At 46.6% G+C, this 27,842-nt stretch overlaps 1 protein-coding gene across 1 annotated transcript in view; it reads right to left on the reverse strand.

Annotated features, from left to right (window-relative positions):
* The window catches only part of LOC119173296 (uncharacterized), a 1,087,060-nt gene extending 1,062,783 nt beyond the window's left edge, over positions 1–24,277 (reverse strand). Inside the window, exon 1 of the mRNA XM_075896327.1 lies at positions 24,145–24,277. Within this exon, the coding sequence (XP_075752442.1) occupies positions 24,145–24,230 (86 nt within the window). The 5' untranslated portion in view covers positions 24,231–24,277. The remainder of the gene's footprint in view (positions 1–24,144) is intronic.
* Between the last annotated feature and the right edge of the window lie 3,565 nt (positions 24,278–27,842).

Below are 27,842 nucleotides of genomic sequence, written 5' to 3' on the forward strand. Positions count from 1 at the left end.
CTATATATACGATTGGTACTTTTTATTATGTTTAAAATAACCCCGTTCGCGTAGAATTTATGACTCTTAGGTGTACGCTTTCCTTCATATTGGCTTTCCGGTTTTATAAGCACTTGAAGCTTACATAAAAAAGCAGAGTAAGCGCGAAAGCACGCGGTTTAAACAATACGAGCTTTCAGAAAACATTATTCATTTTCTTCCGCAACACTGACATGACAAAACTGAGTCGTCGCCTATATAAATGTTGTGACATTACTTATACTCGGGTTTCTCATGAAACAATCGAGCGCATGTGGGCTGATATGAGGTACAGTGCTCTGGATATCGTAGACATTGCCGACATAGCGGGCGTATGATTTATTCGCAATATTGATACTTCTCTTCTCTTTGTAGTTCGCCAGTAGTCACTAATGATGTCGCGTAGCTCAAAGGGCTGCTTGAGTAAGAAGATAGGCGGATCCGCTCAAATGAAAACTTAGCGTGTTCTTTTTTTGTCGGTAGGTTTTTGAAAAAGAGGATTTCTTGACGCAATTTCAGCATGCCTGCGCATTTATTCGTTCACCATGGGCCGTAGCAGGTGTGCATACACTTGTGAAGGCTCAGAAACTCAATAAACGCGCTAAAAACGAGCAAATACACGCTTTCGCACACGCGATTCTATGCAGACCCACCTGAGATCTTCAGAACCATGGAACTACAGCGCCACCGCTACTCTCATCCGCCGGAGAAGTGGTTTTGGCGTGAACGGGTAGGAGCTTTGTAGCACACTCCAGTGGCGTAGCTCGAAGCTTCCAGCTCGGGAAGCCGGGTTTCGTTAATTCGAAGTGATTGCCGAACTTATTCTCACACAATGTCGTCGATTGAATACACTTGAGGCTGCTCCGAAGGTAAGAGCTTGCGCAGCTCCTCCCACCCGGTCGTGCGCATGATGTTGCGGAGGTCGTCGGAGCAGAGTGGCTGAACTTCGGCGTACTCTGGCGTCGTGCAGCAATTGAATTGTCAGCTGCGCATCTCCCGCGTCTTTTTCATTGTCTTCACTTCGGAGATTATTTCTTGGACCGTGCTTGGTGGGTCCGCATCAGACCCGCGAACAGCTCGTGCTTTACTCCTCACAAGAGGAAACGAATTTTCATAACTTCAGGCGTTTCAGGGTTGGCGTGGCGGAATATCTTGGTCATCTCTTCGGCGAAGAGCGTGACGTTCTCGTTCGGAAGCTGTGAACGGGTTTCGAGCAGCGCTTCGGCCATCTCTTTTTGAATGACGCTCGTAAAGGCAGCCAGGAGCTTGGTGTGGAATGTTTCTCGCTTAGTCAGGGTTCGCTCCTGGTTCTCGAACCATGCACGAGCCGTATCTTGTAAAGCAAAATAAACATGACGAAGCTTATCTTCGTTCGTCCCGGTTTCAAAGCAGCCACTCGATCGAATGCTTAGAGCCAGCTTTCCGTGTTCTTGATAGGCGATCCGCGGAATATTGGTGGCGGATTGGGTGGTCGGAGAACGATTGGTATATGCTACGTGGCGTTTGTCATTGTTGCTACTGTCGCAGGTGTGATCCGGGGCTGCCTGGTGTTTTCGGGAAGGGCCTGGCACTCTCGCTGCAGTGTCCTCTGCCTGCGATTTTCTCGCTGTTCGGCGTTGGCGCACTTCTTTCGCTCTTGGGTCTGGTTCACGGCTTGTAGAGGCGTCCGGTTCATGAACGAAGCAGCACATCCACCTGATGTTACAGAATCGTGACGTGGCCGAAGACAGAAGATTTTTTTTGAGATCAAATTGTTTATTTGAGCGAACCTGTACCCTGTAAACGGAAAGTCTGATTACGTACATTAGCAGTCTTGCAATGATTGCAATGAGCTGATCGTCAGCCATTATTCAACTGACAAGTGTCGAAGCGAGTTGGAATTTATACATTTGCCTTCGAAAGTTCTACCTTTAACGCTACCGGCAACGTAGCTTCCAGAATAATCTGTAATGTTCATGTGGTGGGCGTAATTTCATCAAAACGATCTACTACAGCCTCGAAGCTTTTCGAACAGTGTAGGCGCGGTTTCGCTGAATGTAGTGTAACGGTATGATAACAAAAACTGAGGAAAAAATGTGGGAATATTCATCACTTTCAATGAGTTATAAGGGGCATTCTTAAGACCAAAGCTAGCACAAGAGGCCCAAATGTACCTACCGGAGATATAAATGCCACATAGCGGCTGACACTGGCTGACAAGGGCACCTGCCAGTACACTCTAAGTCAAGTGTCAATATGTAATTACACAACTCCATCTTCAGACCGGTTCTTCAATGTTCGGTTTGGGTGGAAGTGATCCCTGGTGATTGCGTTAAATTTTCGATAATCCACACAAGGACGAGAATCTTTACCCGGCGCTTGCACAATGATCATGGGTGGCGTAAAGTCCTTTTCCCTTGACTTGATCACCCCAAGCACTGGCATACGCTTTATTTCGCTCTTTATTATCTGATGCTGCTTCAGAGAAGCTTGATTGATATGTCGGGTTTAACGTCCAAAAACTACCATATGATTATGCGAGACGCCATAATGAAGGGCTCCGGAAATTTCGACCACGTGGGGTTCTTTAACCTGCACCCTAATTTGAGCACATAAGCCTACAACATTTCCGCCTCCATCGGAAATGCAGCCGCCGCAGCCGGGATTCGATGCTGTGACTTGCGGGTCAGCAGCCGAGTATTTTAGCCACTTTACCACTGCGGTGGGGCTGCTTCGGGGTAGCTCTGTAAGGCTTTAATATCAATGGCTCAGCTAGGGTTAACTTAATTTCGTAAGTCATCAGATTTGTTTTTCCGAGAGTTAGGCTAACGCTCTCATGAAATTCAATTAGCATTTCTTTCAGGTCCAATAACTGGCGCTCTTCTAGAACTCTCCGACTCGACGAGAGGGCCCGAATTCCCTCAACACTCTAATTCCCGCCTGTGGTCACTCCAAGCATGGGAAACGGTCAGTTATTTCTTCGGGTACATTTAGGAACGTGTTGACCACTTCTCTTCTGATACGTAGCTTCATAAGGTTACAATAGTAAATCTTGATTTTATTTCCCCGTGCTAACATTTTCGACGCATAGTTTGTCTCCGAAAGCGTACGTGCTACTTTCACTTACCCCTCTGATTGAACTTCTATGTTGTTTTTCCGCGAGGGATGCACGATCACGATTTTAGCTTCATCAATAATAGTTTGGCGCCTCGCATTCCTAGCTACGATTGACGTGTTTGCATTCTCTTGAGCTACTTACATATTTTAACGCGATAGTATTACAGAGCTCGTGTCACAGAAGTCTTGCCGTCGGCTTCGTCACCGTTAATTGTGAGCGAAAAATCGTCCGTGAGCAAAACAAATAGAGAAAGAAGCAAATAAAATAAAAAAGAAAGTTTCGGTCCTATTTAGAATCAAACCCGAGACATTCGCGTGGTAAGCACGATTTCTAAGAAAAGGCCACAATGTTACTTGCAGATGCTTAAAAAAACACTACATGAATGTCATATAGTGGAAGGAGTCTCCTTAATGCATTTTGTTTGACAAAAGGCACGACAAAAACAAGCCCGTTGGGTGATATGTAGGCGCATTTGGGAGGTTAACAACCTACACCAATAGAGGCCAGGAGAGTGCTGCTATTGCTGCTAAAAACACACAAGAGCTTTCAAACAGCTCTTAAAATGCACATTATGTCCGTCTCGCGGAAAACTTATCATGCCTTTCTATAGCGTTGATCAAGCAAACAGCAAACGCTAGTGAATGTGCTGCCATCTGTCAGGCATTTTGAGACTCTTTATGCCCCTTCATGGAAATGCCATTTCAATGCAATAGGGGCTGAATTTCGCTATCGCGTTCAACTCTTAAAGAAGAAGCTTAAGGGTCTGACAACTTTAATGTGATAGCCTTAGATAGCTTGTGTCGCAGGAATTCCGCTGCCAGCATCGGCCCCGTTGGTTGTGAGCGAAAAATCGTCCATGAGCGAAAAATAGAGAATGAATCGAACAAAATAAATACAATGTTTGTTCCCATTGGGGACCAAACTGGGGTCGTTCACGTGGCAAGCATATGTCCTAGCACGAAGCCATAATGCCTCGTGCAGCCGCTCCAGAAAAAAAAACACCAAATAAACGTCATGTAGTGTAGAAAGCATCAATAACGCATTTCGTTCGACAGGTGTGACAACAAAAACTAGCGCGTTCGGTGACTTGTAGGTGCATTTGGGAGGCCATAAAGCTACGTCAAAAAAGACTGCGATAGTGAAGGCATCGTCACTAAAAATGCACAGGAACTTATCAACAGCTCTAAAAGTGGACAACTTTGTTCATATACCGGAAAACATATCATGCTTTTGCAGAGGCGTTCATCAAGCAAGTAGCAAACCCTAGATAATGTGCTCCCGTCTGTGAGGCATTGTAAGACACTTTATTCCCCTTCAAGGAAATGCCATTTCAACAAACCACAACACTTGCATAGATTTAGCTTTTTATTCTCACGATTTCTTTAAGAAGTGAAGTACTGTAGTTGCCATTTCACCGATCTAAGGCGATGCTTGTGGCGGTTGGCCGGAAGAGATCTACAGAAGAACAATTCGAACGATTGCCAGGTAACCAACGCAAGACGGAGGAGAGAATGTGACCATTTAGGAATAGAAGTGTCACGACTACGCACAGTTTAAAACACCGGACCACGTGACTATAACACTGCACAATATTTTCATGAAGTGGTTATAAAACTGCTGTTCAATAGATAGAAAACATGTACTATTACTGAAGATACGTTGTGCATGTGCGCGTGTGCGCGTTTGTGTGTGTGGGTGTGTAATAAAACATAATATTAATTATCCCCTTAGCGGTTGAAGGGCGCACTAGTGGCCGACTTCTGCTATCGCGTTAAACTCTTAAAGGCGAAGCTTGTGGTTCTCCCATTTTTTTCTGATTTAGTTAACCTGTGACGCTTAAACACTTTTGAAGTTTTACTACATAAGCTACAATGATGTGGCTCTCTTCTACTCTCTCTTACAACTTTCGCACCATACGAAATAGGAAACGGAGTGTACTGTCGTCAACCAGCTCCACTGGCGTGAACCCGGTGGACTCATGTGGAATGTTTCACAAAGCAAAGAGGGCTGCAGGCAGACAGTTTTTCATGTCCTCTTTGTGCTCATAGCACAAGGGACGTAGTACTCTGTATTACCGATTGCACTTTCTGTACACATTTGTATTGCAGTTCATATGATTAACTGTGTCACAGCTTTACGCCACACTTTCGGAGAAACGTAGTTCTGAATGCACTGGTGAATACAGTTCCCTGGTCAGCCTAAATTTTGATGGGAAAACCAATACGTGAAAAACTTGTGAACAGTGCTTCCACGATCACCGAACAGCTAAATTCCTTCAAAAGAATGGACCTAAGACGGTGTTCTCGACGAAGAACTTTGCTACCTCGGTGGCACTGCCTTTGGGGAGGGCATTTGTCTGGCATATCGCGTGAGGTATTCGATAGCTACGACGATCCAGTTGCCCCAGGAATTCGATGCCCGGAACGCCTCAAATATTTTCATGCCGATGTACTTGAACGGCTGGTAAGGTGTCTCGACGATCTAAAAAAGTCCGGCTGGCCTAGTTGGCGGTGTCTTTCGTCATTGACAGTCCCGGAATGTCTTTACATATTGAGTGGAGTTGGCGAAAAGGCCTAGCCAGTAGCACTTCCTCTGTACTCTTCTGAGCGTACAGGAAACACAGAGGTGTCCAGCCGACGGGTCAACGTGCAGAGCATCCAAAATTTCTGGACGGAACGCTGAAGGTACCACAGTGTGATTGTTTGCTCTATGGGGCGAAAACTATTTCTTGGCGAGGATGCCAATACGAACAAAAATGATGATGGTCCTCACTTGAATACCATTGGAACAACGGTAGCTTTGTCCTCAAGGTTGTCCACAAGCCTCTTGAATTCAGGGTCACAGTATTTCTGAAAATCATCGACCCTTAAGTCTCCCGAGAAGCAGCCGCCATTCTCGTTGTGCTGCGGTGGTGGGTCAACGGGGGTGCGGGACAGGCTGTCGGCGTCACAATGCCTTCGCTCCAGCTTGTAAAGGACAGTGATACCGAATTCTTGAAGTTGCCAACACAACCATACGAGGCAACTCGAAGGGTCCATCAAAGTAGCTAGTCAACTAAAGGCGTAGTGTTCACTCACAACTTTGAAATGCCTACCATTGAGGTTGGGGTGAAACGTGGAGGTAGCCCAGACGAAGGCAAGATACTTGTTCTCTCTAGGAAAACAGTTGACTGCCACCTTACTTAGCGACCAGCTCGCATAAGCTAGGACCTTTTCAAGACCATCAATCTTGTGCATCAGGACGGTTCCGATCTCTACACTGCTTGCATCGATGTGGATTTTCATGTGGACGCCTTCGTCGAAATGCACAAGTGTCGGTGGTATCTGCAGGCGTTCGTTTAGTTCTTGAAATTCTTCCTTCTGCGGCATTTATGCACTTGAACTTGACGTTGGTTTGCGCAAGGTTAGTGAGTGGCTCGGCGACGCGGGCGAGATTTTTGACAAAAAGCCTGTAGTAGGCGCACAGACCAACAAATTTACGCATGGCGTACTTGTCGGCGGATGGCGGAGATTCAGCGGTGTCATTTGTCTTCTGCGGGTTGGGGCGTGTTCTAGGCTTGTTTGATACGGGTCCAAAGAACAAGAGTTCCTTATATGCAAAGCGGCACTTTTCTAGCTTCAGAGTGAGTCTGGAGGTCTTGAATACTTCAAGTACAGCTTCAAGGCACCCAAAACGCTTGTCGATGCAGGAGAACAAGAAGAGATTGTTCGAGTATACGACAAAAGTCTGCTGCTTTATTCCAGTCAGCACGGTGTCCATAACACAGTGGAACGTCGCAGGTGCCGAGCACAGACCAAGGGCCTGTCTCTGAACTCAAAGAGACCGTCTGGTGTAATGAAGGAAGCGTTTTCTCGGTCTTGCTCATCTACCTCGTATCCCCAGGAGCCTGTTTTGAGGTCCATCGATGAAAATTATTTCACGTTGTTGAGTCGGTCGAGGGCGTCGCCTATTCGGGGGAAAGGGTATATGCCCTTCTTTGTTATCTTTTCGAGTCCGCGAGTGTCAAGGCAGAAACGTAGGGTTCCATCCGTTTCCTTCACTAACGCCACCGGTGATGCCCAAGAACTCTCTGAAGGCAGGATAATGCCGTCCCTTAGCGTTTCATCCACAGGTTTCTTTAAGGCCTCGCTTCCTCGCGTCAAAACTCTGTAAGGGCTCTGATGGAGTGGCCTGGCATTTTCTTCTGTTACGATTCGATGTTTCGCAAAAGAGGTTGGTCGAATTCTTGATGACGACGAAAAGCAGTTCTTGTATTTCAGGACCAAGTTACTGAGCTGTTGCTTACGCGTCGGAAGCATCAGATAACGTCGAAAGCTCTTTACAGAGCTTGAGTAGATCGGAGTAGATTAGGCAGACTTGTACTCGCGAAAGCATTGCTGGCTTCCAGTATCTCTGCGATGTACGCAACCTATGTGTTTTTCTCAAGTGCTTGTACTCGCTGCTTAAGTTTGTGAGCATCACTCTAGCCTTCCCTCCAACCAGTTCGGCTATTCCTCTAGTGACTCAAAATTCGCGGCTGATCAACAGATGCTTGTCGCCTCTAACGACACTGTGTATGTCTGTTGATCCTTGAGCGCCGACGGAAATGCTAATTGCGGAGCAAGGAGGCATGCCGACTTAGCCTATTGCAAAAAACAACGTCGCCAGCGTGATGTCAGTACGTTCTTTGGCAATGGTACACACTGTAGACACTGGTAGACGCTGGTGATCACTGGCACTTCTCTGGGCGCACTGGGAATGAGCTGTGTGACACTGGTAGGGGTGCTGCCGTAACCTCTGTGATGCTGGTGCACACTGTGAAGTGCTGGAAACGCTGGAATATCCACTGGAGAAGCACTGCTGAATTCTGGAGCGCGCACTGTTTCTACCAGCACAGCGTTCAAATTAATGTAGTCCGTGTTGTGATATGTTTCGGTATCGTTGAATATACAACGCTTGACTCGATTTCACGGAGAGATTCTACCCTAACAGATACCGAGCGCACGAACGTATTATAATGCACATTTTACGCATATGCCCACGCGTATACCAGCCAATCATATTTGCATGAGCTGTATATTGCTGTAACGAATCCAAGTTGTAGTGTTTACACGCCTGTAGCCGGACGCCACTCTTAAAAAAACAGGAAATTATTTTTACCGCCAAGTTGACGAAACGTAAAGGAGCTCCCACATGCTTACGTCAAATAACTCACGGCCCTCAGTCCCCAGCAGCTGCGAAGCAACTGACCACGGTGGCGGTCAGATCTGCAACGCAGCAGAGGGTGCTAAGAATCTCTGGATCCGGACAGGCCGCCATTGGAACCTGAACTTGGCAACGTTTAACGCTAGAACCTTATCTAGTGAGGCAAGTCTAGCTGTACTATTCGAGGAGCTAGAGGGTGTTAAATGGGATATAATAGGGCTCAGTGAGGTTAGGAGGACAGATGAGGCCTATACGGTGCTACAGAATGGGCACGTCCTTTGCTACAGGGGCTTAGCAGACAGAAGAGAACTGGGAGTGGGGTTCCTAATTCACAGAAACATAGCTGGCAACATAGAGGAATACTATAGCATTAATGAAAGGGTGGTAGGTATCGTAATTAAACTAAATAAGAGATACAAGATGAAGGTAGTACAGGCTTACGCGCCTACATCCAGCCATGATGACGCTTCAGTTGAAAGCTTCTATGAAGACGTGGAATCGGCAATGAGTAAGGTAAAAACACAGTATACTATAGTGATGGGCGACTTTATTGCAAAGGTAGGGAAGAAGCAGGCTGGAGACCAGGCAGTAGGAGATTATGGCATCGGTACTAGAAACGCCAGAGGAGAGCTACTAGTAGAATTCGCCGAACGCAATAATTTACGGATTCTGAATACCTTCTACCGAAAACGAGAAAACCGCAAGTGGACATGGAGGAGCCCTAATGGCGAAAATAAGAACGAAATAGACTTTATAATGAGTGCACACCCTGGAATCGTGCAGGATGTGGAAGTGATTGGCAAGGTACGATGCAGTGACCATAGACTGGTACGGTCTCGAATTCGCCTAGACTTGAAGAAGGAACGACAGAAACTGATACGCAAGAAGCCAATGAATCAGCTAGCACTGAGAGGGAAAGTACAGGAATTCAGAGTGTCGCTGCAGAACAGGTACTCTGCTCTTAGTGAGGAAACCAACCTTAGCGTAGATACAATGAATGATAATCTGACGAGTATCATTACGGAGTGTGCAGTGGAAGTTGGAGGCAGGGTAGTTAGACAGGACACTGGCAAACTTTCCCAGGAAACGAACCTAATTAAGAAGCGTCAAATTATGAAAGTGTCAAGTACAACAGACAAAATAGAACTGACAGAGCTTTCGAAGTTGATTAATAGACGTAAGGTATGCGATGTAAGAAGGTATAACATGGAGAGAATTGAACACGCTCTGAAAAACGGAGGAAGTGTGAAAGCATTGAAGAGGAAACTTGGGATAGGCAAAAGTGGGATGTATGCACTAAGGGACAAAGAAGGCAAAATAACTACCAATATGGATAGGATAGTTAAAATAGCGGAGGAGTTCTACAGAGATCTGTACAGTAGCCGAGACAACCACGACCTTAATACTATAAGAACTAGCAGTAACCTAGATTACACCCCACCAGTAATGATAGAAGAAGTCAGAAAAGCTTTGGAGAGCATGAAAAGGGGCAAAGCTGCTGGTGAGGATCAGGTAACATCAGATCTGCTGAAAGATGGAGGGCAGATTGTGTTAGAAAAATTAGCCACCCTGTTTACGAGGTGTCTCCTGACGGGAAGAGTACCAGAGTCTTGGAAGAACGCTAACATCATCTTAATACATAAGAAAGGAGATGACAAGGACTTGAAGAATTACAGGCCGATCAGCTTGCTCTCTGTAGTATACAAGCTATTTACAAAGGTAATTGCTAACAGAGTAAAGAAAACATTAGAATTCAATCAACCAAAGGAACAAGCAGGATTTCGAACAGGCTACTCAACAATTGACCACATTCATACTATCAATCAGGTAATAGAGAAATGCTTAGAGTATAACCAACCACTATACATAGCCTTCATAGATTACGAGAAGGCGTTTGATTCAGTAGAAATATCAGCCGTCATGCAAACACTGCGGAATCAGGGCGTAGATGAAGTATATATAAACATTCTGGAAGAAATTTACAGGGGATCAACTGCTACCATAGTGCTTCATAAAGAAAGCAACAGAATACCAATCAAGAAGGGTGTAAGGCAGGGGGACACAATTTCCCCAATGCTATTTACCGCGTGCTTACAGGAGGTTTTCAGAAGCCTAGAATGGGAACAGTTAGGGATAAGAGTCAATGGAGAATACCTTAGTAACCTGCGCTTCGCCGATGACATTGCACTGCTGAGTAACTCGGGGGACGAATTGCAACTCATGATTACGGAGTTAGACAAGGAGAGCAGAAAGGTGGGTCTTAAAATTAATTTGCAGAAAACGAAAGTAATGTACAACAACCTCGGCAAGAAGCAGCGCTTCGAGATAGGTAACAGTGCACTTGAAGTTGTAAAAGACTATGTCTACTTAGGGCAGGTAATAACCGCAGAGCCGAACCACGAGATTGAAGTAACTAGAAGAATAAGAATGGGGTGGAGCACATTCGGCAAGCACTCTCAAATTATGACAGGTAGATTGCCACTATCCCTCAAGAGGAAGGTATATAACAGCTGTATCTTGCCGGTACTTAGCTACGGAGCAGAAACCTGGAGACTTACAAAGAGGGTTCAGCTTAAATTGAGGACGACGCAGCGAGCAATGGAAAGAAAAATGGTAGGTGTAACCTTAAGAGACAAGAAGAGAGCAGAGTGGATTAGGGAACAAACGGGGGTTAAGGATATCATAGCTGAAATCAAGAAGAAGAAATGGACATGGGCAGGGCATGTAGCGCGTAGACAGGATAACCGCTGGTCATTAAGGGTAACTGACTGGATTCCCAGAGAAGGGAAGCGGGTTAGGGGGAGACAGAAGGTTAGGTGGGCAGATGAGATTAAGAAGTTTGCGGGTATAAATTGGCAGCAGCAAGCACAGGACCGGGTTAACTGGCGGAACATGGGAGAGGCCTTTGTCCTGCAGTGGACGTAGTCAGGCTGATGATGATGATGATGATGATGATGATGATGATGATGAAAGGAGCTCTCTCGATCGCTTCGCAAGGTTACCCAGCACAGGCTAGAAAAAAAGATGTTCGAATTCACCACACCAGGTAAATGAATGTCTGGCCATGCCTATCCTTCTACTTCATGTAACAGTTAGAAATGCTCCGAAGCGCGAATGCAGGAACTTCAATCATTCCAACTCGCCGCGTCGAGAGCGGTCTTACCCAGTGCCCGGCCCAGCGAGAATTATATCTGTCGTGCCGGCCGTGCCAGTGTATATGTTATCGACGCTTCTTGCTTCGTGTACACACAATTTTAAAGTGACAGAATAACTGTAAAGTATAGTTTAGACATACATGAACCTAAATCAATCATTTCGCCTTGTGTCGATGTTCACACAAGGACCGCTGACGATCGATGCTTCGCACTTTCGGCTACGCGGGCTGTCACCGAAAGCTGCCATGCGTACTTAGTCGGTATTTCTCTGACTGATATGTAGGAACACACAATTTACAGTTTGTAATTTGGTACACCTTCATGAACTGACTCCCTGGCACAAGTTTTCAGCAGATTGCATTAGTACTTTGGGCGTTTTTCAAATTGTTGGTATTGATATAACTGCATGTATCTGTACACTGGCACGCCCGCTGTGAATTGCCAGCGGATGCTAGAAAAGCGGCTGTCGCTCGGTATCGCCACTCCGTAAATGCATATCTGGCAATGATATATATTGACCTACTACATACTTTATGTGCAGTTTAGGTAACTGAGTTATAAATGTCGCAAAGCTCTAATGCAGAAACGTCAAGCATCGCAACTCAGCTGCTTCGAGAGCAGCCTTACGCCGTGCCCCGTCTCAGCGAGGCCTATCGTGCCGGCCGCGTCAGTGTACATGCTTCCAGTGCTTTTTACTGTAATTAGAGCAAGTTGAAAGTGTAATAATGACTGTAAAGTACAGTTTAGACATCTCTGAGGCATAATCAACCATTTATTCACGTGTGCGATGCCCGCACAAGAAGCGATGACGATCATTGTGTCGTGCTTTCGGCAACGCAGGTTGTCACCGAAAGCTTCCTTCTGAGCGCAGTAGCCAGTACACGCAATTTTTGTACGCCTTAGTGAGCTAACACACAGGCATACTTTCCCAGTTGATTGCACTAGCAATTTCTTCAGCGGTTTTTTAGGTACAGGTATCAATATAACCACAAATATGTAATCGGGCACGCCGAATGTATACTGCTATACTGCCGCTTGCGCGAAAAAAAAGAAACTCAATATTCACTCGTTTACGTGCATATCTACCAAAAAAGTCATTTTAAATCAGTTGTACCTGTTGACCAGCAGCAAGTGCGAGAACCGACTATCAAAGGAAAGAAACTATAAGCATGAACGGCCGACAGTCTGTGGCTGCTCGTCTAGTCAATTAGAGATCACTCAGAGATAACATTTGGATGCTTCAAAAAACTTTGCGCTCTTTCTAATCTCCACCCGTCATTCGATGCCCAGAGGCCGGTCGTCACTGTCGAATCAAGACGCGATTGTTATTAGGAAAGGAATATCGCGTCAATCTTGACTGTGCGACTTGTAAACATGAAGTCGAGGGGCTCGTTTTTCGGATAGTCACTGTACAACCCAACAACAACATTCTCGCGTAGGGTAGTGGGTAGTGTACTTAGTTCGAAATCAGAAGGTGGCGAGTTCGAATACCGTCAGGAAGCAATAAATTTGTTTTATTGTATTTTTTGTTTTTCTGATTTTAATTTGAATGCGCGCTATTTTACTTACATATTTATTTACTCATGGCGATTGGGCGCCCCCGTTTAAACCTTGTGAAGCCATCTTGCGCACAGTACTAGGGTGCTACCACTCCAGCACGGGTCTTTCAGCACGTGCCTTCCTAACGGCGTGTGTTGCGGCAGTGATTTTTCGGTGGAAAGTGTTATCGATTTCGTCCTCACGTCAATAACAGCAGCATGAAGTTCATGCGCAGGATGACATCTCTCGAGCAATGATGTAGTACAACAAAATTTGCGGAATAAATCCGGCTGTTAATGGTGCCACAGGCTGTGCAGATTTCTGCCGACGTAACTAGGTATCCTCCAACTCTACGAATGTCGAGGCTTTCCCAGGCAGTTCTAACTTTTTTTCAACTTCGCAGCAAACGTCTCACTGATGATGGAATAGTCGTCACCGGTGTCAAAGAGAGCTGTGACGCTGTGGCTGTCGATGAGAACGTCGAGGTCACTACTTCGGCGCTTCACGTTCCGGTTAGGTCGTGGTGTTGGATCACAGCTACAACGCTTTGTACCTCGGCTTCAACGTCGCGTCATCAAGTCGACTGCTGGCCGTGACATTAAGACCTCAGCATTACGTTGACTTTGCATCGGGTTTTTAAAGTTTCTTCAAGGTGTCGTCCTCGGCAGCTGAGGATCTTCGGCAGTACGTCGTACAGCAACCGCACTTCCATCGGTTACTGCGTTTTCCGAGTACGGGCTAGGCGACCAGCTCCGAGTTGGGTCAGTGTACAACCACTGGTAAGGCGACATGTAGCGTCCAGGTGATGGTGAACGGAAAGAGCTTCGGGGTGTTCATTGCGCTGGTGTCAGGTAGTCGGCCATGTCACGTGGTTTTTCGCCCCGCTGTGGACGCGCGCGTCAATGGCAAAACTACGGAGTCCAATCTGACCATGCTGGCAGCAGCGGCAGGTGTGGCCAGCCACTCGGCAGTGGTAGCAAAGAGTTCGGTGTTCGGGGGCGTGCCACACGTCGGTTTATCTCGGAGCGTGTCGCTGGCAGGCGGATGAACGGTATACGTGCCACACGTCGGTGTATCTCGGAGAGTGTCGCTGGCTGGCGGATGAACGGCATGGATTCAGCGGTGGTGTCTGACGACGGAAATGCAGTAGTGTGGCCTCTTGACATGGAAGCGGCGGAGAAACGTTGCACCAGGCTACAGCAGCTTAGCTCACTGCTTGTGCCTCAGGCTTCGCTAGTTCAGGTGTCCAGAGAAATTGTTCGAACTCCTGACGTACGACGTCGGCGATCGGGTCTACTTGACGCTGCGAGGATGGCAATTTTTTATGCAGCTCAGCCCGCACGATCGCTCGTATCGTTTCGCGAAGGTCGTCGGACCCGAGAGCATGAAGAGCTGGGCTGTCTTCCGCGATATGTTTGCTAATAGTACTGGCAGGTTCACATTTTCTGCGTCTTCTTGATTGATGTTGCTTGCGATAGGGATTCGGGATTGTCCTTGGGGGATTTCGAATCATACCAGTGAAGAGTTATTTCTTGACCCATCGCAAGAAAGGAATGTGATGCGTAAGAGATCACAGCTTTGAAAGGTTGCCTCCTGATTCTCATACCAGGTCCTTGCCGTAATTTTCCAGATAAAAGTGGACTTGACGGAGTTCTTCTTCTGTGTTCCAGCGGTTGAAGGCGGCCACTTGGTCACAGGTGTTCAGCCAGGGCTTCGGGTCTTCAAACGATGACCCACAAAAATCGGTGGTGCCCTTGGCTGCTGCACCACGATCGCGCGCTGTATCGCTGCAGCTGTCATCATTGCCGTGGTCAAGGCCATGGCAGTGGTTTTTTGAGCCTTGTCTTGTAGAGACCCGTACTCCGGTGTTAAATCCTGCTGCCTGCAGCTTGTTCGGGGATCGTGGCTGGCATCGGTGTCTTATTCGTGACATAGGCGGTGTTCACGGCTTTACGAGGTTGTCTGGTACACGAAAGAAGCAGCACCTCCACCAGATTTCACAGGGTTGTGACGTGAATGAAGGGAGCAGGCTTCAGGTCAAAATAAAACTGTTAATTTGCGCCGACCTTGTGGCCACGTGAAAGAAAAGTAAGGTTACAGCGAGACACTGGCACTGATAGCGGCGCATAGGGCGTCGACAATTAATGAACTGACAAGGGGCGAAGCGTGTTGGCATTTATACACTTGCAATTGAATATTGTAGCGATATCACTAGCGGCGACGTAGGTTTCAAAATTATCTGTTACGAAGTGGGCGTAGTCTTAACAAAATGATACACTGCCGGCCCGAAGCTTCTCAAACAGTGTAGGCGAGGCTTGCGCTGAAAATTACTGACAGTAAAACGGGGCGATAAGAAAACATGAGGAAAGAATCTGGCAATATTATGACGGAACGCATCGAAGAGGAGTATAAAGCTGTAGCGGAATACCAATACGAAGCACTCAGCATGCTAGCCTATATATGATTCAGAATTTCACAAATGGAACGAGCACTGGCCAGCTATGTGCAAGTTGCGAGCGGTGAAAGCACAGGAGCAACGGCTTTCAAGCACTAGGCTTCCGCAATAATTATGGCACCCCGGACGCCGCACTGCATGCACTTTTCAACGTTCATAGGTGACATCCCGGAGTGTGCAGGCTTCCGGGAGCACTTCGAGCAACTCATTCATTTCCAAAACACTATGACGCTATTAACAAAGTTTTATGACCTGAAGAGCTCGTATTCCGTAATGCAGTGACAGCCATCACGCGTTTTCCTACGACAGAACCTAGCTATACACCGACGTTATGGAGACGACTGATTCAAGTTCGCGCAGCGCTCTTCGTTGCCCTAGTGGAGAAAGGGCAAAGCTCCAGTCGTTCGGACTGCCCGCGCTTGCTTGGGTTTCCCACTGCGCGCACAAAAAACTTGTTCCTTCGGGCGTTTGTCTCGAGTTTTGCATGCTATCAGCGCTACTCCTTCGTCACCATAGAAAGCAGACACACACCCTTACTGCATTGTGAGCTGCTACAAAAGTTTTAAAATGATCAAGAGCTCAAAACTGCACGTCCACTCATGTCGTTTCCTATGGCAGCAATGCGAGGAGCAAAGGCGTCCAGCGTGAATTCTCGCAGATCGCCGACACTTCTGCAGTCTTGTCACTTTGAAAAAGTTTGTCGTGCAAAGTATCTCCAAATAATATTGGGGAGAAACGTGATGGCCAGGCTCATATGAAAATAAAGTGCGTTTGCAAACTCAAACAACAGCCAATGGACCGCCACTTTATATTTTGACTTAGCACACTGGCTTTCCCAGACAACCATTTATAATGCGACAGCAGCAGAGTTTCTTAGCTTATTGCAGCTTTAAAATAACGTACCTAGGGCCTTGCAGGTGTTTTAGGTCGCGTGTTCGCGCTGAGCGTTAATGCACGTAGACTTTGCTAGAAAGTAGTTAATTGATTGATTTGTGCAGTTTAACGTCGAAAAACGACGACATGAATATGAGAGATGCTGTAGTGGACGGCTTCGGAAATTTCGATCACCTGGCGTTCTTGGACGTGCACCCAAATCTGAGCACACCAGCCTACAACACTTCCGCCCCCGTCTAAAATCCAGCCGCCGCCGCCGCCACCGGGATTCGATCCCGCGACCTGCGGGTCAGCAGCCAAGTACCTTAGCCACAAGACCACCGCGGCGGGGTAAGAAATTAGTTTTAGTTAGCAGGCTGAGGTGTACAACTGGCACATGCGTTAATTTGTAAATCATGAGCTCGATAGAATCGAGCTCATGATTTTCAAATTATCGGATGCGCCAGTTGCATTTCCATGGGAGCGAAATGTATACAGTAACACTAGTGTGCTTAGATTCGGGTGTAATAATGGCAGCGAGGGCATGTTGGTTTAGCATATTCAAGCGTAAGGTGCAATGACGCTCAATGTGAACAGAAGCGGCGCTCGGTATGCGTGCACTTTTTGTCGTCGTCACGACTTACACTTTAAATACTTTTAGATGCTTGTTACAAAATCTCATATGGCCGGAATAAACCCGGAGTCTCATACCACAGCGTTCCTCTCAATGATATCAATGTTTTCGCACGTAAAACAGTTCATCCTTGCATGCGCCTGAGTATCGCGTTATGCACAGCTGCCGCTTTGAAAACTAGCTTAAAAAAAAGAACCGAGGTGGCAAAAATTTTTTTTGATGGTTTTGCGAAATCAGACGCAATTACCAAGGACCAACTTCGGCGTAATTATAAACATGCTCGATTCTAATGGGTATGGTACAAAATGACGAAGGCCAAGCGAGCTGTCTAAACAACCGAAGCGACTTTCGAATCGGGGAACACACTGCATTTAAATACAAGGTGGCATTGAACTTACGACACGAAGTTCCTATCCTTTGATGAAAACCTCGGAAAAAGTGATACTCCTATGAGACTGATCACTGCGCATTGCAATGGTACCAGCGAATCAAAAGGGCAGATGTACGTTTATGCGCTTCACAGTTTCCTCATAATAAATGCAAAGCCGTCTGATAAGCTGGCATTCATGCAATCGAAATCTAGTCGCTATATACAAACGCTCACGAAAGGGGCAGTGGTGGTTTGTTGACAGCTCTAGGAACACACGTCTGCCGCAGAAAATGTGCATTTTACCGATAACATGCATATGGAATTCGCCCAGTCACCTCACCTATGTCATAGACATGCGGCTGTCCACCAAATACACGCACATAGCACTCCCTCAAACACAAGGTATATACTGTGTATGAATCGCTCTTGGTTCCGTTGATATTCACACCGTCAGAAAAGTTTCCTGTATCCCAGAAATGTTTTTGAACATGCCCCGCCACGGTGGTCTAGTCGCTAAGGTACTCGGCGCCTGACCCACAGGTCGCGGGATTCAATCCCGGAGGCTGCGGTTGCACTTTCAATGGAGGCAAAACTTCTGTAGACCCGGGTTCTCAGATTTCAGTGAACGTTAAAGAACCCCACGTGGTCGAAATTTTTTAAGCCCTGCACTGTGGAGTCTCTCGTAATCATACGGTGGTTTCGGGAAGTTAAACCCAACGGATAAATCAATCCTTTTCAATATTCGGAGCAAGTCCTACGTGACGATGCACGAGGAGAGCGACCAGACAACAGCGCGCGCAGAGCGCGTGAACGTGCTGAAAGAGCACAGTCGAAAGTGTATTGAGCTGTTCCTTTTCTTTAGTTTTTATTGAACAGTTATTTTAAAGAAAACCTTTAGCACAATGCATTACCAACTTGCCCGAACAGCTATCCTTGAACCAGTCATATTGCTGCGACAGGTTCGCCACGTTCAAGTAGCCCGCCACAATCATCGTGGCAACAGCACCAGCAGGACTCGGCTGGCATGCGCCACGCGTTCGGGTGCTCTTGCTACGAGGAAGAGGAAGATAGTTGGATCTGTGCCACTCGGCTACTCAGACTTGACGACCATAGTCTTTAGAATCGTGGGCACAAGTTCGCCCTAATAAAGACGCTTGTTTTTACTTAACCTGTCTGCCTCAGCATCGCTACATTTCTGGTGGAGCTGCTGGTTATGAATCGAAGCCCCGCGAGCTCAAGACAGCGTAGCCCCGACGACCAGCGTATCAACCCCGTGGAAGTGACTCCTGTATACCAGAGGGCAAGTCACCGTTTTCGAGGTGACTCACCTGAGTTCGGTCCTCTTCACTTCACACCAAGGGGAATTCAAACAATGGATGAAACCACTATGACTAGCCCGGTAACACCGGCACAAGTGATCCTTAGCCAACAGCACCAGCCGCCAGTATTCCACGGCGACTCGTACGAGAACGTGGAAGATTGGTTGGACCTGTTCGAGAGACTGGTGAGCTTGAATGAATGGGACAAAAGATAGAAGCTCCGTCGCGTATACTTCGCCCTGGAAGACTTCGCAAAGACATGGTTTGAAAATCATGAAACCTCGTTGTCTACCTGGGAGGTATTTCGACGACAAGCGGTGGCGACGTTTGCGAACATAGACCGGAAAGAAATGGCGGAGGCTGCTATTCGATCGAGGAACCAGCTCACAAACGAGAGTGCTGCTATGTACATTGAGGACATGGTCCGTCTCTTCAAGCGTGCGGATTATAACATGGCTGAGGATAAAAAGTTGCTCCATGCAATGCGCGGACTGAAGCAAGAGCTGTTCGCCGTTCTCGTCCAACCCTCCAAGCATCATTGCTGAGTTTTACTCGGAAGCGACGGCCATTGAAAAAACACTGGAACAGTGGGCTCGGCATTACAACAGGAATCCTAACTGCGCATCTGCACAGGTTTTCTCCGGAGGCGTGCGAAACGACGAAGCCCTGCGGGAGCTCATTAGATTGGTTTTTAAAGAAGAACAGAGCAGACTGCAAATGCTCCAGACTCCAACTGCGCTATCTGTTATGGACGTTGTTCGTGATGAACTGAGGCAGGTGATACGAGAGCCAGAACGTGAGCTGCAGCTGGTTTGACCTATCTGAACATACTCTGAAGTTGTCAGACAACCCACGGTACACAGCAATGCAGCAGTTGCGAAGGCAATGACTCCTCTCCCACCTGCAGCACGCAGCGCACCTCGTCCACGGGAACCAACAGCTACCTATCTGCCCCCAGGAGCACGTAGCACACATCACTATGTTGAGCACAGGCCCAGGAAAAGTGACGTCTGGCGTGATCACGAGCGCAGGCCTCTGTGTTTTCATTGTGGGTGTCCTTACCGACAGGCTGGATTAAGAGGCTTCCGTCGTATGCAGCGTGCCCCGAAACGGCGAACGACCAGCGGAGATTGAGGAGTACTTGTCCACGCCCCAGAACTCGCCACCTCTACGCCGACATCGGTCACAGTCACCATCGCCTACGCGCTACCGGTCATCTAGCCCACGTGCACCTTCAGGGCAGCCTGTTCATCGCTCTCCAAGTCGACTCCCGGAAAACTGAATCATGCGACCTGTGGAGGCGAGGCCGCTGATAACGTCAGTTACGAAGATCATCCGAAATGGTTTGAGGCTGATGACGGTGTATTTCCGGTAGATGGGTGCAGCAACGAAAACGTTACTTCAGATTTGCGGTTGAGAATGAAAGGATGGGAGCTGAATACCTTAGTCGACACGGGTGCTGACTATTCAGTGATAAGTCACAAGATGGTGATAAAGTTAAACAAAGTTGCGACACATTGAAGTTGATCGCAGATACGCATGGCAGGCGGTCACATTATTATGCCCCTTGGCAGATGCACTGCAAGACTTGAAATACGGGGGTTTATTTTCGTGGTGGATTTCACTGTGCTGCCAGAATGTTCAAGGGAACTCATTAGAGGAATGGATTTCTTGCGAGTGAATGGCGTCGTAGTTGACCTGCGTGGGTCCAGCTTGTCATTTTCTACTGAACGAGCTATACCTGTGGAGGAATCTGAGGAACGCCGCCTAACTGCTCTACGCGTTGTTCACGATGACGTAACTGTGCTGCCACGACGCAGTATAATGGTGCTCGTAGGAAATGACGCATTGTACAACCGCGAAGGCATAGCGAATACAAATGTAGGGCTGTTTTTGAGCAAAGGTGTCCGCGTAGCTAGGGGTCTTGTTCACTTGAAGAATGGCCGTGCAGACGTCCAACTCACAAATTTCTCCAATGAAGTTGAACACATCGCTCAAGGCACGGCTATTGCCTATTTACACGACTTCTGTATGGCGACTGAACTATGCAGCTTAACGACATCAACCACTCGACCAGTGGCCTGCAACATCGACACATCCGTGACCGCCAACCAGAGCTTTCCGGACAGTCAAAAGAAACAAATTCACACCTTGGCCAAAGAATTCTCTGATTGCTTTTTAAGGGCGTCGAAGGTCCAGCGCACGTCAATCCCGAAACACAGAATTATAATGCAAGACGACAAGAGGCCTATATGCCAGCATCCATATCGGGTGTCACAGAAAGAACGAGAAATTATCAAGAACCAAGTTAAGGAGATGCTTTCGAATGATGTCATCCAGCCTTCGAATAGTCCATGGGCGTACCCCGTAGTGCTCGTTAAGGAGAAAGACAACACGCTTAGATTCTGTGTCGACTACAGAAAACTAAACAGTGTAAATAAACGAGATGTCTACTCCTTGCCATGTATCGACGATACACAAGATCGGTTGCACTCCGCGAAAATTTTCTCCTCCTTAGATCTGAAAAGCGGATATTGGCAAATAGAGGTAGATGAGCGGGACCGTGAAAAAACGCCATTCGTAACAACAGATGGCCTCTACAAATTCAATGCACTTCGCTTCCATTCGACCTCTGTTCCGCACCAGCGACGTTCAGCGAATGATGGAGACTGTCCTGCGGGATTGAAATGGCAGTCATGCCGAGTGTATTTGGATGACGTGGTGGTATTCTCTGCAACGTTTGACAAACATTTAGAGCGACTACGCACAGTATTGGAAGCCATTCGCTAAGCGAAATGGACAATCAAACAAGAAAAGTGCCACTTTGGCTTCGAAGAGATTGGACACGTCATTATTTCCGATGGTGTTCATCCTGATCCCGAAAAGACAGCCATTGTTCAGAGGTTCCCTACACCCAGAGACAAAAAGTCAGTGCGTCGGTTTTTGGGTTTATGTGCCTACTATAGGCGATTTGTGGAAAACTTCTCAAAGATTGCGGAACCTCTTACAAAACTAACAAAAAACGACGTGCCCTTTACATGGGAAAGCAAACAGAAAGCTTTTGATGAATTAAGAAAACGACTACAGGGTTCACCAATACTTGCCCATTTTGATCAGACAGCCGACACTGAAGTCCATACCGATGCTAGCAGTGTCGTCCTCGGCGCCATCCTTGTCCATTGGCAAAATGGTCAAGAGAAAGTGTTAGCCTACGCCGGCCACAAACTATCAAAAGCTGAGAAAAACTACTCTGCAACTGAAAAAGAGTGCCTCGCAGTCATCTGGACAATGAACAAGTTTTGACCCTTTCTTTATGATAGACCGTTCAGAGCTGTCAGTGACCACAACACTCTATGCTGGCTGGCAATTCTCAAGGGCCCGTCAGGTCGACTAGCAAAATGGAGCCTTAGACTGCAGGAGTATGCCACTGAGGTCGTGCACAAATCTGGAAGGAAACACAGCGATGCTGACTGCTTGTCACGCTCTCCCATCGATCCAAGTGTACCTGAAGAGGAAGACTTCCCATTTCTAGGCATTGTCAATAGCTCAACAACAACGAGATGACCCGGATTTGCTGGCGCTTATACAACACCTGCCGAGTCTCGACGTTCAAGTCCCTAGCATATTCTCCAGAAGGCTCTCCACGTCCTGCCTTCGAGGAAGTGTCCTTCACAGGAGGAACTTCGAACCTATTGGCGAAAAGTTTTTACTAGACGTGCCCACTACAATACAGAGGAAATTCTGCATGCATGCCACGACGAGCCAACTTCTGGACACAAGGGTGTGAGCCGAACATTCGCCAGGATTCGCCGGAAATAAAATTGGCCTAAGTTGCTCGCCTCAGTGCAGCGCTACGTGAAAACTTGTCGTCAATGTCAACGGCGTCAAACTCCACCCGCAAAATCAGCCGGCCTTCTCCAGCCAATAGACCATCCGGGTGTCCCAATCCAACAAGTCGGCATGGACTTCCCAGGACCTTTCCCGACATCGTGTGTAGGTAAGAAATGGATAGTCGTAGCCACAAACTATCTGACCCGTTATGCTGAGACTGACTCTCTGTACAATGCGACGGCTGCCAAAGTCGCCAAGTTCTTTGTAAATAACAAAGTGCTCAAACATGGTGCACCCATCGTGGTTATTACGGATCGGGGCGCCGCATTTACTGCAGACCTAATACAATGCCTGATGCGCATGACAAATACCGATCACAGAAAACAAGGGCGTAACACCCTCAGCCAAATGGCTTTACGGAACGCCTCAACAGAACTCTGACCGACATGCTAACAATGTATGTCGATGTTGAACATAAACAGTGGGATGAAATAATGCCCTACGTAACATTCGAATATAATACAACCGTTCAAGAAACAACCCACGTTGCCCTTTTCGAACTAGTATTCGGCCGAAGAGTAACCACCCCGCTGGATGCTATGTTACCACTACAGGACGAAAGTAGCTATCCACCTGACTTAGATGACTTCTTGCAAAGAGCCGAAGAAGCACGGCAAATGGCAGGATACCGAATACGCCACCAACAGCACGTCGATTCTAGTCGGTACAACAAGCGACGCAGTGATGCACTTTATCATCCCGGTGACAAAGTGTAATTATGGATACCAGTGCGCCGTCACGAACTCTCTAAAAAGCTTCTTTGCCGATACTTCGGCCCTTATGAAGTACTCAACCGTATACGCGACGCCACTTATGAAGTCAGATTCGCTGGAAACGTGAGTTCAAGACGCTGCAATCCCCCTGAAGTGATACACGTAGTCCGCATGAAGCCCTATCTTGACAGATTGTGGGAAAACGAGTGAGAGTGTGCTTGTACCTTTTAACTGTCTTAAGCATCGGGACGATGCGTCTGAGGAGAGGGGTAATGCTGCGACAGGTTCGCCACGTTCAAGTAGGCCGCCACAATCATCGTGGCACCAGCACTAGCAAGACCCGGCTGGCATGCGCCACGCGTTCGGGCGCTCCGGCTACAAGGAAGAGGAATATAGTTGGATCTGTGCCATTCGGCTACTCGTACTTGAAGACCATAGTCTTTAGAATCGAAGGCACAAGTTCGCCCTAATAAAGACGCTTGTTTTTATTTAACCTGTCAGCCTCAGCATCGTAACAATATGTTTACTGCTTACTTCAGGTCACGTTGCGCAGCACGCTCAAAGTCATCCGCTGTTTACCGTGACCATATACATGCTCATGTACATCTTGTTTACCTGAATATAAGGACACTAAAATATTTACTTATCATTCAGGTATTTGCTTTGTGAAAGTTAGAACCATGTTCCAGCAATCAGTACTCAAGCAAAAACAAAATAAAAAAGGGGCATGCTCTCAGCTATATACTCTCAGAGAGCAAAACTCTGAGCTTTTCTCACAGCTCTGCTCACCATCACTCTTCGGGATTGTTAGATCTAAAAACGAACGTTGTTTGCAGCGTTTTAATGACGACGTCACGCAACTGAAATGGATAGAGTCCGATTTTGCAAGCACTCACTGAGGGTTGGTCGCATCTTGTGGAAGTGCGAATGCTTGTGCTGCGATGCATGCGAGGGTCAGGGCGACCCCGGTGGCCCGGCACATCGCTGTGCGGAGCGCGGCACGCCCGGTAGACGCACGTCTTCACACTCTTCTTCCTCGATCTACTCGTTCGTAATCTGCAGATGTTTTTTTATGTTATTGGGCTCACTACACTATCCAGAATATACGGTAAAGCCGTAGGCACTATAGCCTTTTTAACGGTGGCTTATTTTCGATTCTCGGAATGGCAAAAAAAACCAAATGGTTATTGTTGTCTGTTGATTTGTTGTTCCTTGAAGTGTTGGTGCAACCCACCAAGGGGGATCAGCCATGAAACTCTAAAAAATGTTGTGCAAGATTTTCAGTTTCGATTTTTCTTCGGCGCCAACCACGCCGTGCTGTGGATACCTGCCGTCATGAATTTTCTCACAAAGTTTCTGTGAGAAATTCTATGGCTGGCTCTCCCAATTGTCGTGTCGTGCGCCTCATTTCTGCTTTTTCGCGGAAGCCACTTAGCTGTCGGTAACGACAATCGGTGACAATGAAAGGGCCGAAGAATGTCTACAAGGTGCTTTTTTGATGCTTTCCCTGACATCTCACTTTACTTATTTCTTGGGTCTACTCGAGCTTCGTTTCGGCATATTGGATCCAAGAGGAGTGGCTCAACCTTTAGTTGCGAAGAAAAACTCTCTGTGACTATAGCCTACATAATGTTTTTGTTCACCTATCGCCCGCGGCGCATACCCACTTTGGGTGATTGGTTGAGAATTGAGTGGTTTGAAAAATATTATACAGTTTTATAATAATGGAGCCTATATATTTAGAACACTACACATTGCCTAAGAATTTATGCTACTCGATCTAATCCATGAATTTATGTAAGTTTAAATAAAAGAAAAAAATTATTTTTCATAAATCAGAGCAACACCATGATTTTTATAGTCACACAGTGATGTAGACACGTTAGGATAATAACACTGTATAATTATACGCCATATTAGTTTCAATATTACAGCATCGACATTAACAGCCGCGTATATCTTCGCACTGGAGAACCCAGAAATAGAGTCTCCGAAAGGCATATATACAGGCACAGAAAACTTCATACGAATTCCACGTAAACGTATTTCGAAATGTTTTTTTAATACTGAAGTAAACCACCTTCAGGTCCAAAAAATTATATATTGTTTCTACTTTACCTCATAGCGCGCGAAGTGGCGAAGGTGCCTGAGTAGACTTGTGTTTCTAAAAATTTATATTCGGTACCCGGCAAGCCGTCTTGTTGTAGCTACTTCTACAAATTTCCTACAATTCCCAGCACCGGAGATTGATACTAATCCAGGCGCCAGTCAATTTAATACTAACGCCAACACTTTTATTACGAGGGCCAAATAATTATTCCAGGCACCAGCAAACTTAGTCTCAGTGTCATTACTATTATTCCACTTGGCATTTGATTTATTTCTTGCGGTTGTCATTTTAATACAAATTTCTTTCGTTTTAATTCCTGTTGCCGTGAATGTTCCTTAATGGTTCTACGTATCATTGAACGTATTATTTGCGATAAAATACCTAAAAGCGTCATCATTTGAGGCTATTTATTTACGTCATCATCCATTTGTGCTACATCACTCCTTTATTTCTTTTTCTAGGCACGTTTCCTAGTTACAAGTGACTCACGTGAGTGAATTACAGTCTTGAAAGATGTCGCGCAAGTTGTACTTTTTTATTTCCTAAAACTTGGACTCTTAATGCCATGCATATCTATCAAAGTAATTTGCTTGTGTAAAATATTGCTTACGATTCCTGATACACTTGCGATGACTAAAGACAAAGGGCAGCTAACTCAGGTCGCACTTTCGTATGTTAGCGGTAGTGACCGACATTGATGAAGTTCCGCCCGAATTAAATATGCACTTTTCTTAGCTGCCGACATGTCTATGAAATGAAGTGCCTTTCGAACGGTGATGCGCCACTTACTATCACTATGTTAAGAGACTTGATCACTAGTGTCTCACGTGACGCCATCACGCATGCAAGCCACGCATGCGGGGTACTAACCTAGTATCATGCATATCTGATGAAACGTCTTAGAAACCCTATCGTTCGACCTAATGACTTAATCACTAATGACTCATGGGACATCATGACTCATCGCGCATGTGAGCCACGCACGTGCTGTACTAACCTGGCGTCATGTATATTCATTGAAACGTCTTCGAAAGAATAATGGCGTGGCCCTATCACTCGGCCTAGTGAGTAGATCACTAGTTATTCACGTGATGTCATCACGCTTGTGAGCCGTGCACGCGCTACACTAACCTGGCTTCATGCATATTCAGCGAAACGTATTGGAAAGAATAACGTGAAACCTGTCATTCGGACTATTGACTTGTTCACTAGTGACTCAAATGACGTCATCACTCATGTGAGCCACGCACGCGTTGTACTAACGTAGCGTCATGCACATCAATTGAAATGTCTTCGGAAGAGTGTTAACGTTAATCCTACTGTTCGGACTTATCAATTTATCTCCAGTGACTCACGGGACGTCATCAAACAACGTGAATGCCGCCCACAGCCGACCCACCCTCTTAAAGAGAGGGGCTTCTCGGGACAACTTGTGAGTAAAGTTCGTTGACTGACTGGCATGTGAGCCACGGACGCGCTGCACTAACATGGAATAGTGCATATCAAATCAAACATTTTCAGGAGAGTAATAAATTGAACTCTATTGTACTGCCTAGTGACTTGTTCACAAGTGACTCACGAGATGTCATGACACATGTCAGCCATGCACGCAGTGTACAAACTTGGCTTCATGCATATTCAACGAAACGTCTTCCGAAAGAATAATAACGTGAACACCATCACGCGGCCTAGTGACTAGATCACTAGTGATTCACGAGACTTCAACACACTTGTGAGTTACGTAAGTGCTGTACTAATATGATATCTTGCATATCAAATAAAACGTTTTTCAAAAAGCCATAACGTGAGCCCTATCACCCGGCCTAGTGAGTTGTTCACTGGTGACTCATATGACGTCTTGACACTTTTGAGTCACGCACGCGCTGTACTAACCTAGCGTCATGCATATCAAACGAAACATCTTCGAATTGGTAATATTCTCAGCCCTGTCGCTCAGCCTTGTGACTAGAGAACTAGTGACTAACGTGACGTTATTACGCTTATGAGCCAGGCACGTTCTGTACGAATATGTCGTTATGCATATCAAACGAAACGTCATCGGAAGTGTTATAGCACAAACCCTTACATTCAACCTTGTGACTTGCTCACTAGTGAATGACATGACGTCCTCACTATTGCAAGCCACACGTGCGCTGTGTGAACCTGGGGTCATGCATATGAAAGAAAACGTTTTCAAAGGAGTAGTAACATGAACTCTATCTATCGAAATAGAGACATGATCACCCGTAACTCACGTGACGTCATCGCGCATGTGAGCCACGCGCGCACTAAACTAAACTGGCGTCATGCAAACGTCGTCGAAAGAGTAATAACGTGAAGCCTGTGACTCAACCTAGTGACTCACATGACGCCATCATGCAAGTGAGGCACACACACTCTGTACAAACAGGGGTCATGCATAATATATGAAACGTCTTCAAAAGAGTAAAAACGTGAACCCTACCTATCGGACTAGAGAATTGA

The sequence above is a fragment of the Rhipicephalus microplus genome, chromosome 5, assembly GCF_043290135.1.
Source record: "Rhipicephalus microplus isolate Deutch F79 chromosome 5, USDA_Rmic, whole genome shotgun sequence".
Taxonomy (NCBI): Eukaryota; Metazoa; Arthropoda; class Arachnida; order Ixodida; family Ixodidae; genus Rhipicephalus; species Rhipicephalus microplus.